The sequence below is a fragment of the Erpetoichthys calabaricus genome, chromosome 6 (assembly GCF_900747795.2).
Source record: "Erpetoichthys calabaricus chromosome 6, fErpCal1.3, whole genome shotgun sequence".
Taxonomy (NCBI): domain Eukaryota; kingdom Metazoa; phylum Chordata; class Cladistia; order Polypteriformes; family Polypteridae; genus Erpetoichthys; species Erpetoichthys calabaricus.
Window position 1 is genome coordinate 212,641,579 of NC_041399.2, and position 11,793 is coordinate 212,653,371.

At 40.1% G+C, this 11,793-nt stretch overlaps 1 protein-coding gene across 1 annotated transcript in view; it reads right to left on the reverse strand.

The window, feature by feature from the left end:
• Positions 1-7,105, reverse strand: part of LOC114641854 (dynein axonemal heavy chain 5-like) — a 329,984-nt gene extending 322,879 nt beyond the window's left edge. The window contains exon 1 of the mRNA XM_051928805.1: positions 6,933-7,105. Coding sequence (XP_051784765.1) covers positions 6,933-7,097 — 165 coding nt within the window. The 5' untranslated portion in view covers positions 7,098-7,105. The remainder of the gene's footprint in view (positions 1-6,932) is intronic.
• Between the last annotated feature and the right edge of the window lie 4,688 nt (positions 7,106-11,793).

The window sequence follows — 11,793 nt, forward strand, 5'->3', positions numbered from 1 at the left end:
TCTTAGCCTTCCTAAAGTCAACAATCATCTCCTTTGTTTTGTCTACATTCAGATACAGGTTATTGGCTTTACACCAGTCCGTTAACCGCTGCACCTCCTCTCTGTATGCTGACTCATTGTTGTTGCTGATGAGACCCACCACAGTTGTGTCATCAGCAAATTTTATGATGTGATTAGAGCTGTGCATTGCTGCACAGTCATGAGTCAGTAGTGTGAACAGTAATGGACTGAGCACACAGCCTTGAGGGGCACCAGTGCTCAGTGTGGTGGTTCTGGAGATGTTGTTTCCAATTCTGACTGACTGAGCTCTCAGTCAGGAAGTCCAGAATCCAGTTACAGAGGGAGGTGTTCAGTCCCAGCAGGCTCAGCCTTTCCGTCAGCTGCTGAGGAATGATCGTGTTGAATGCTGAGCTGAAGTCGATAAACAGCATTCGAACAGATGTGTCCTTATTGTCCAGATGAGCGAGAGCCAGATGGAGAGTGGTGGCTATTGCATCATCTGTTGAACGGTTCCGGCGGTAAGCAAACTGCAGGGGATCCAGTGAGGGGGGCAGCAGGATTTTGATGTGCCTCATGACAGCTTCTCGAAGCACTTCATAATGATGGATGTGAGTGCAACGGGACGGTAGTCATTGAGGTTGGACACTTGCGACTTTTTTGGCACGGGAACTATGGTGGTGGTTTTGAAGCAGCTTGGGACGATGGCGGTGCTCAGGGAGATGTTGAAGATGTCCGTAAAAACGTCTGCCAGCTGGTCTGCACATTCTCTTAGTACTCTGCCAGGAATATTGTCTAGTCCTGCAGCCTTCCGTGGGTTGACTGTTCGTAGAATATTTCTCACATCGGCCACAGTCAGATTTAATGCCTGGTCACTAGGAGGAGAGGTGGTCTTTCTCATCACCACGTTGTTCTGTGCTTCAAACCCTGCATAGAAGTCATTCAGCACATCTGGAAGGGAGGCATCACTGTCACAGGTAGGTGGTGTTGTCCTGTAATTAGTGATAGCCTGGATGCCTTTCCACATGCTCCGTGCATCATTGTCATGTAGGAAAAGTCCATGGATTCTCTGGGCATGTGCGCACTTTGCTGCTCTGATGGTGCGGGATAGTTTGGCCCTCGCTGTTCTCAGGGTGATTTCGTCACCTTCCCTGAAGGCAGAGAGTCCTTACCTCTTTGATATAGTTATGGATGGTGATGACTTGTGGGATAAAAGACCAGTTCCCTTGGTGGAGGCCAGTGATATTTTCATAACGAAAATGAGAACTAGAACTAAAAATATTGTTTTTCGTTTTACAAGAACAAGAATTGAATTAAGGCAAACAGAGAAACTAAAATTAAATAAAAATAAAAATTAGTGATATGTGAACGAACTAAAACGAGAACAAAAATTGAGTAAAAACAAAAAAAACAGCAACAGCATTTTCGTTCAATCTGGTTCAGTCGTGCAGAGGGGTTGTTTATAGGTCGCCCTGAGCATTCAGTTACGTTGTGCTGCTCACTATGCGGTGGTCTTGTACCTTGGGCTTACTATAGTCACGTGGCGCATCTTCCGTAAAGGACCATTGTTTGTTTTTTGAGCATATTTGGTTCATGAAATTAAAGCAGTAAAAACGTGTGGTTGCCGATGGCGAGTTTTGCACAGATTTTTGCGGGTAGAAAGCAAGAAAGTAACGTGTGGAAATACTTTAATTACAGCGCAGATGATAATAAAAGCAAATGTAGCGTGCGAGAAGAAGAAAAGATTCTCAGAGTTTCAGTCCAGGACCAACTGGATGAGTATTTAGTGGAAGTCCAGCACTTCTCTGGCACCTGGACTGCACTTCAGTACAGGGACGTGCAACCGGGGAAGGCATGAAAAGTAAAAAAAAAAAACTAATAACAATAGCAGAAAATAAATTTGTCTACTGGTCTGTGCTATAAATTTGTTTTCTGTATGATTCCAATAATTTTTATTTTTTTTTACTGTCAAAATTGCTGAATTTGCGCATTTCCTGAACAAATAGAAGACAGAAACGTGAGGTGCGGTAGTGACGAGCCTTACCTCACTTCGGACTGCGCTCTCCCTCACACGCTGGGTTGATGCATGCAATTGGCACGTGCCTGTTGCTGCCTCTCTGTGCGTCGCCAATATAAGGTTTGCAGACACGTTTATTATACATGTTTATTAAGGATAGTCGCATGGACTTCATTTACAAATAAAGGTAAGACCATAAACGGTTTTCAATTTTATAAAAAAAATGAGATCAGACTAAGAAAAAAAATCCAATATTTAAAGACTAAATTTTGACCTTAAATAAAATATTCGTTTGCTTTTCTTGTTATACTTTTGTTGATCACTCAGTCAGTCATTGTCCAACCCACTATATTCTAACACAGGGTCACGGGGGTCCGCTGGAGCCAATCCCAGCCAGCAAAGGGCGCAAGGCAGGAACAAACTCCAGGCAGGGTGCCAGCCCACCACAGGGCACACACACAAAGTATACATTACGGACAATTTAGGATCACCAATGTACCTAACCTGCATGTCTTTGGACTGTGGGAGGAAACCGGAGCGCCCGGAGGAAACCCACACAGACACGGGGAGAACATGCAAACTCCACGCAGGGAGGAACTGGGAAGCAAAATTCTTTGAGAAATTCTTTGTAGAAGAAGCAATACTTCATTTCTTGTTACACTTGACTTGCTTTACTCAATGATAAATCAGGAGCATGCAGGTCTATAGGAGATAATGGCTTTTCATTTTATCACTTTTTAGGAGGCATAGAGCACATTTTCAGTGAACTGTAAGGGGATCAACATATTTGTCCTTGTCTGTCCAATAATATAATGCACATACCAGTGGGTATAGAAAAGAATCAGTCCGTCAGTCAGTCATTATCCAACCCGCTATATCCTAACTACAGGGTCACAGGGGTCCGCTGGAGCCAATCCTAGCTAGCACAGGGCACAAGGCAGGAACAAATCCCGGGCAGGGCGCCAGCCCACCACAGGACACGCACACACCAAGCACACACTAGGGACAATTTAGAATCGCCAATGCACCTAACCTGCATGTCTTTGGACTGTGGGAGGAAACCCACACAGACACGGGGAGAACATGCAAACTCCACGCAGGGAGGACCCAGGAAGCGAACCACTGCGCCACCGGGCTGCCCTTTTGTTGATCAGTCTGCATTAAAATTGACTAAAGCATAAGAATTAAAATCTTTTAAAAACAACTTAATATTTCAATTAAGGTCAAAATTGAAATCTGTTTTTTGTACACCACTCTATTCTTTCATTTGTATTGAATGAGTATAAATTGTGAAATTGCGATGGCAAATTTAGAACACATGGAGGGTGAGGAGCAAATGCGCTCTCTCCGCTCTCTCTCAATGCCATAAATGTAACGTTCTTTCTTTCCCAAATATGTGTGTAAAGAATGCTGACGAGATATTAAACATAACCAGTAGTCAATGTGCATGCTGTCAATCGAATAGTGAATAAGATATGGGTTCATATATTTGCAAATCTGATTCTGAAGGAGTCAGTGCCTCATGAACCTCACCGCACGTCCCTGCTTCAATACTGGCAGCAGAAATCGTCAACATACAGTCTGCTGGCGCCAATGGCCGAGGACCTCATCTGTGTACTTGCATTACAGGCGCTCGTCAAGCGAATATTTTCACTGTGTGGCTATCTGTGCAATGGATGTCATTGCAACATGAACAAATCTCTCGAAATGTGTACTTGTTTAAAGTTCAACAGCAACGTGCTTACACAGACTGGTTTCTTGGGTTGAAACATTTGATCTTCCTGACTGTACTCATTAGGGCACTTAATCCGTTTGGTCATTGATAGTAAAGCTGTGTTTAATGGAATTATGAACTGTGAGTGTATTTTGTTGACTGAAACATAAGTTGCATTGAAATATGTGTAGGCCAGGATTTGTGGTCTTGCAACAGAAAAAAAAACAAAAATTGTACTAATATTATATAAAAAGGCCAGAACTAAATAAAATAAAAACTAAAATTTTAAACACAGAAGTAAATAAAAATAATAATTGTTGACTCCACTGAAAACTAGAACGACATAAAAACGAAAATTAATTTTATAAAATAAAAACTAAGGGCTGCACGGTGGAGTTTGCATGTTCTCCCCGTGTCTGTGTGGGTTTCCTCCCACAGTCCAAAGACATGCAGGTTAGAGGCATTGGTTATCCTAAATTGTCCCTAGTATGTGCTTGGTGTGTGTGTGTGTGCGCGCCCTGTGGTGGGCTGGCACTCTCCCAGGGTTTGTTTCCTGCCTTGCGCCCTGTGTTGGCTGGGATTGGCTTCAGCAGACCCCCGTGACCCTGTAGTTAGGATATAGCGGGTTGGATAACGGATGGATGGAAAATAAAAACTAAAACTAAAATTAATATCAGAACTGAAAAATCACTGAGGAGGCTTTTGCAATTGACATTGTGCTGTGTAGCACCAGAAAGGATGAGGTGGAGAGAAAGTTGGAAGAATGGAGAATGGCTTTGTAATATAGAAGATTGATTATAAATAGGAAGAAGAATATAGAACATTTGAGGTATAATATCACTGGTCAACAAGCATTTTGCTATCTGTACTTTAACAAATTTCACTTGCTAACTCCAAATCTGAAAACCGTTTTCATCCAGCACGTCCCATTTTTTAGTTATGATGTTCCAGGTCTTGGACAACTAGGGTGACTGGACAGTAAAAGTGATGCGTTTCAGCATTTAAGGAATAAGTTTGGTCTCGAGTAAAGTGGAGCCAAAATTAAGGAAGGTGTTTTTTATGGCCCTGAAATCCGTGAACTGATGCTTGACGATGAGTTCAAAAGGAAACTGAAGCCCACTGAATCAGCACCCTCACTCGTTGTCCAGAATTTTCTTGACAGTCGCAGAGAATTATACTGAGCTTGTGGAGAACCTGCTGAAAGCGTATGAGCTTACGCCAGCCAGAATGTCACTGAAGACGCATTTTTTACATTCTCATCTCGACTTTTTTCCACCAAATCTAAGCGATGTCAGAGATGAGCACGGGGAAAGATTTCATCAAGATATAAAGGTGAAGGAAAACTGATATTGAGGAAAATTCACTCAGCACGATGGGTGACTGCTTTTGGTTCATGCAAAGAGAGACGAATGTGCAGTACAAGAGAAAAAGCGAGTGCCTCCAACATTTTTGGGCACTCTGACCTCACTTTTATATTGACGTAAATTGAAATAAATATGCATTAACGTGTCTCTGGTATCGTCTTCTGGTTTGTTTTCAGAATAAACACATTCAAACAATTTTGGTGGTTGAGAAAGAAAAAACATTATTAACTGGAATGTAAGCTATAATAAGAATGTGCTGTGCATTAACCGACAGTATAACATTAATCCTTTTATAAGTTGAGAAAAGATTCTTAAATTGTACAGTAACTGCCACATAGCCGTTGAAGTATTGTAACCCTGATGGTGCAGAAAGGATGAGGAAGTGAGTATTGTCTAAATCTGCTTAGGTTGCACACACCCTGTGACAGTTAGCTGGGAGATCACTGCAGTTGGTCTTGTGTGTATTGATGCTGACAAGGGCTATTGCTTAAGACTGTGAATGTGGTAATAACTCCTTTAACTGTTAGAAATACTGTGCATTCCTGTATGTTCCAATCTAGGGTTTGACCGCAAGCTATAACGATCTATGTATGACCTCAAAATGAACTGCCATATTTCCTCTTTTTGTTTAAGAATAAAGACTGGTTATAAAAAGGGATAAACATCCTGCTTTGGGCGGGTTGTCTGATCTAACCTGTCAGTAGCAACTTGAGCTAGCAGGCGGGCAGCCTGCCTCCTTTCACCAAGAATAAAGAAATTGCTTTTTATTTTAAATTGGTGTTTTTGCCTTCTGTTGTTCTCGACTTCAGCGTCCAAATAGGACATAGTCCAAACTCCAGATATCGTGTTGATATATTATATTGATATTCAAAAGTGTCAAAACGTCAATGATGTGTATTTCAAAAACCTGACGTGCTGGCTTAATTTCCGATTTCATATATGAAATCAGTGTAAAAAACTTAATAAAGAGATGCTCCGAAGTTCCCAGGAGCAAACAAAAATATTTTTTGTAGACCAGTGTTATTATTAGGATTCAGGAAGAGCTATTGAAAAGAGGGGATAAGTTTATCTAGGATCAGCAGTAGCTCAAGATTGAGAACTAGATGCAGACATAACCCACAGAGTACAGTGTGGCTGGAACAATTGGAAGACAGCATCAGGTGTATTGTGTAATCAGAGGTTTATAAGACCATGGTAAGACCAACAATGGTGTACGAAGCTGAGACATGGGCAATAAAGTGGACTGCAGGAGAAGACGAATGTGGTAGAAATGAGAATATTGAGATGGATGTGTGGAGTTACAAGTAAAAGACAGAACAAGAAATGAGACAAAGTACAATAAAAGTGGGAGAGAAATCCAAGTAAGTACAGGAAAGTAGGTTGATGAGGTATGGACATGTGATGAGGAGAGACAATGAATAAGTGGGCAAAAGAGTGATGGGAATAGAAATCCAAGGGAAGACAAAGTGAGGGCTGCCAAAGCGGAGGAGGTCAGATAAAGTAAAAGGAGATCTGAAGGAAAGGGTCTGACTGGCCGGGAGGTACAGGACCAAACTGTATGGAGAAGGTTGATCAAGTACTGTATATCGACCCCACATAAAATTGGGAAAAGTTGAAGAGGAAGAAGAAGAAGATCATTACATTTTTGGCAGATCCCTTCATCTAATGTGCCTTAGTCAATCTTGTACATCTTTACATCTAGTTTTTAAAATTTGTACAAAGGAAGCTCAGGATCTCACTGTGATTGGATGCTCCCTGTAATGATTCACATTACACACATTTTCTAGATTCCTCGTCTCAACCTGGCTCTTTCTTCACTTGTATCTTCAGTAAATCTTACCTTATCATCAGAAATAATAAAATCTTCCACTTCCAGTTCGCTCAGGTTAAGTCCGTATGCAATTAACGATATGATATACTTGTGGCGTGGGTCGAGCTGAGCTTTACGTTCATCCTTTTTGGCTTTGGCATGCTTCTCCATCTCTTTCCTGGTTTCAAGTGTCATTTCCTTTTTGCCCGGGGTCTGAAACAAAAGTACATTTTTAGTTTTCATGAATCTCCTTTTCTTAGGTGCATTGGCAATCCTAAATTGTCCTTACTGTATGTGTGTGTGTGTGTGTGTCCTGCGATGGGTTGGCGCCCTGCCCGGGATTGGTTCCTGCCTTGCACCCTGTGTTGGCTGGGATTGGCTTCAGCAGAAAATGGATGGATGGATGGAATCTCCTTTTCTTTATTTTTCTCTATATTACATAGAAAGTCATTCACTTGACCGAGGACAGGTGGAAGGTCAAGTGTTGATGTTGAATGCAGCCGGGACAAGGGGACATTACGATATTTTAGAGAATTCAGTAAGAGTTGTTTGTCTCATTGCATTTAATTTGTACAAGTCTTGGGCAGCCAGTTTTGGGACAAGACCAAATGATGTGCTGATTCATTTTTTTCACGTTTACTGTAAATATTTGTAGGAAATCAAAGCAAAAATAGGAAAACCTCAGACAGCAGGTTTAGCTTGATGCATTATCCACCTTAATAAAAGGACAATGGCACATCACAAACATTTGTACTAATAAAATGCACTGCCTTTGTTATTCCAACAGATAGAGCTTCACAAACATTTGTAGTAACAACATGCATTGTATTTTTCATTCAGATAGATAGATAGATAGATAGATAGATAGATAGATAGATAGATAGATAGATAGATAGATAGATAGATAGATAGATAGATAGATAGATAGATAGATAGATAGATAGATAGATAGATAGATAGATAGATAGATACTTTATTAATCCCAAGGGGAAATTCCCATACTCCAGCAGCAGCATACTGATAATAACAATATTAAATTAAAGAGTGATAAAAATGCAGGTATAACAGACAATAACTTGGAGCAGGACGGTGACAGCAATCTGTCGCTGAAGCTGCTCCTCTGTCTAGAGATGATCCTGTTCAGTGAATGCAGTGGATTCTCCATGATTGACAGGAGCCTGCTCAGCGCCCGTTGCTCTACCACAGATGTCAAACTGTCCAGCTCCGTGCATGCATCACAAACATTTACAACAATAAAATGCATTGCATTTGTCATTCCAACAGATGGTATATCACAAACATTTTATTACTATACATTTTTTCGATGATGCATTACAAAATACAATAAAATAGATGATGCACTGCAAACATTAATACTGTGGTCAACGATGATTAACTGGATTTCAGCTAAGGCCGTCAATTGCATTTAACACACGTGATTAATATGTTAAAAATTTCTGCAGTTAGATTTTGTAACGCAGCCCTAAATGTGTTAATTTAATCTGGGTAATTTGACCGCACTACACATATTGAAAAAAAAAAAAGTATCCAGCTGTAGTCAGGCAGTTTTAGGCCTCCGACAGAACCGAGCACTTCAGACACTATGAGGCCCGGAACCTCTTTGTATTCATGTGAGAATCACGACGACGTCTATTTTTACCTCTTGCATAACTGCACAATTAAATAATTTACTAACTGGCTTCAGTAGACATTTTTAATGCGATGTGCTGCTTTACCTTGAAAATTGATTCATTTACGTTTTTCACACAAAAAAGTTACATTGACGTATGAAAAAAATAAACGTAGCAGGAATTGAAATCGCTATGATGGGCATGCAATATAGGCGTCAATACAGCAGGAAAACTTAGGGAGTGGCTCTTGGAAAGTGGGTGGAGTCAAATAGATGCTGCTGATAGGGGTGTCATCTTATTGGCCTCAGCATGTCTGAAGTCGCTGAATCGATCTGAGGCTTCTGGACTCTCTTGATGTGAATTGAAGTCTATTAACGGTAGTCGCAGGTCACGGCTACTGAAGAATTCCAGCCCATCTTGTCCAGCCAAGCATGCACGCCAGGGCTGGATTAACCATTAAACAAAATAAGCACATGTTTAGGGCATCAAGGGAAGAAGGGCAACACAGAAATTTTTTACTGCCAGATTTACCATGGACCATATGGTGCCAAACTGCAAATGGTGCAGCTGAACTAGGTTTCACAAAAAGGGGCTCCCAAATAACATACATATATAAAAAATTATAAAAATAATAATAAAATAGTAATAATAGAGGTGCATGATATATTTTAATCTTGGACATACAACATACTGTATATCTAAATGCCAGAGATAAATTTTGTTTCACCACCTTTTACACAACTGTTGACAAACTTGAAACTGAGATGAGAAGAAGAGGAGAAAAATACAAAGAAATAGCAGAGAGATTTTCTTTTCTAAGTGATGTGCCACATAATGTCACTTCATCTTCTACTGACATTGAAAGTTAATCTCAGTGTTGTCAAAAGCTGCTGATGACTGCTTACCCGATGGACTTGAACACTAAATTTCTCAGCTGAGCTTCAGCAGTTTCACTCACACTGCATGTGCGTCATAAATTCAGTGCAACAAAAAAACGTTAAAATAAGATTCAGTCATGCTGAACTTTAGAAAATAATTTTAGAAGGCAATGTTGAGTGTGCCTTTACAAACAGAGGCACTTGCTTTCCTATTTTTTTAACATTAATGGTTACAAATTGCTCAGCTGAGCGTTCATTTTCTCAGTTGAAGTATATTAATAATCCCAGCCGAACAACTGGGCAACAAGGCAGGCTGGATGCCTGATCTCTGCTAAGTACAGAAGCAGATGAGCTACGCAAGATTGGTTTTGAGGATCTGATCAAAGATTTTGCCATTAGAAAAAATAGAAAACCTTTCAAACATAAATAAAGTGAAAGTATACAAAAATAAACAGTTTTTCCATTTTACTGCAAGTTTTGTATCATTTCAAAAAATAAAATTGTATTTTTTCGATTTATTATTGCTTATATTTGGAATTAGTTATTGATGGGTTGCCAGACGTCCCTTATAAACGGGACATGTCCCATATTTGATCATTTTGTCCCCTGTCCCGCACTGACCTTTCAGGGTCACCCAAATGTCCCGTATTTACTTCATTTTCAAAGTTTGTAATAAATATATATTTTTACTATCTTCTTACGGTACTTAGCTGTCACTTTATAATAATTCTTTGCATTTATATAGTGCTTTTCTCACTACTCAAAGCGCTCAGCAATTGCAGGTTAAGGGCCTTGCTCAAGGGCCCAACAAAGCAGAGTCCCTATTGGCATTTATAAGTAACTAGTTGATTACCCAGTGGCTTCACTCACTGAGTGCAACTTAAAAAAATAAAATGTAGTCTGTAAGTTATTAAACAGTAAAACATTAACATTTAAGAAGTAAAGATACATTGAGCACTACTGGAGTGATTTCGGGTAAACTACATTTTAAAGGCGCTATAACACAACAGGTAAGTAGAACTAACAGCAGCTAAAATGTATTTGGATCATTTCTCAGTAGTAGATCCCTTGTGAAAGGCGCTACACGACCGCTGTGGTATAGAAATTACATTTTCTATGGGATAGTCCAAATTTCTGCCTGACAACCTTGCACGACGTGCCTGTGATTTAAGAGAAAAATAATTCTGATAAATGTGGACGCTGCCCTTCCGTGATTAATGGGCAGAAGGTCCAAACAACTCCCAAGTCCAACACGTTACATGAAGAGGTCTGTACATCTTATTAGATGTAAACTCTCCATCTTCTTATCGTGCAGGGCAATTTACAAACAGTCCTGCTTCGATGGCACCAATTACACTCATTCGCAAAGATTTCCACTCTCCCAGGAGTCAACGGGGCACTTGAAGTGTCACAAACAGTGCGAGAAGGGAGGACGCTGCCCCGACCCGTTGTTTACAGCTCGGTGCAGTCAAAAAGTAGAAAGACTCAAAGCTGTTTTCCTCATCTCTTCTACTATCGAGTAGTGGCAACTAAAAAAAAGTTACAATGTGGCAGTTTCCGCGACAGTAACGTGGATGAATAAATAAAACTTCTCGGCGTGTTTGTGTTTACTTCTTTTTAATATCAGTAAAATAACTCTCACACAAATAATAACAATTCGTAAAGACGATATAAAAATGGCGTCCACAAACGAACTGATTAGTTCCTGTATTATAATATGTTCTGTGGTCATACGTAATTTCCATATCGTGTGGTCATACGTAATTTCCGTTTCATACGTAATTTCCATATCGCGTGATCATACATAATTTCCGTTTCATACGTAATTTCCATATCGCGTGGTCATACGTAATTTCCGTTTCATACGTAATTTCCATATCGCGTGGTCATACGTAATTTCCGTTTCATACGTAATTTCCATATCGCGTGGTCATACGTAATTGCCGTTTCATACGTAATTTCCATATTGTGTGGTCATACGTAATTTCCGGTTCAAACGCGAAAAGAATTTTATATATATATAGATTATACAGGCAGTCCCCGGGTTACGTACGAGATAGGGACTGTATGTTTGTACTTAAGTTGAATTTGTATGTAAGTCAGAACAGGTACATTATTTTAACAAATGTTATTGTTGACCGACTGTAACCAAATGCTCTGCCAATGAATGATGGGAGTTTCACCTCTTTCTGACCTTTTTATTATTTCACCTTTATTTTCAATGGTGATGGTTTTTCTCTTCTTTACTGTAGCACCAGCACTTGCATCAGATTTGTGTTTCAGAAACATTGTTGAAGGGTGAAAGCAAAAGGTTAAGATGAGCTCTTCTGCACAGCACTGTACACGCTATCACAGCAGGAAGGCACCAGTCGTCAACACGTC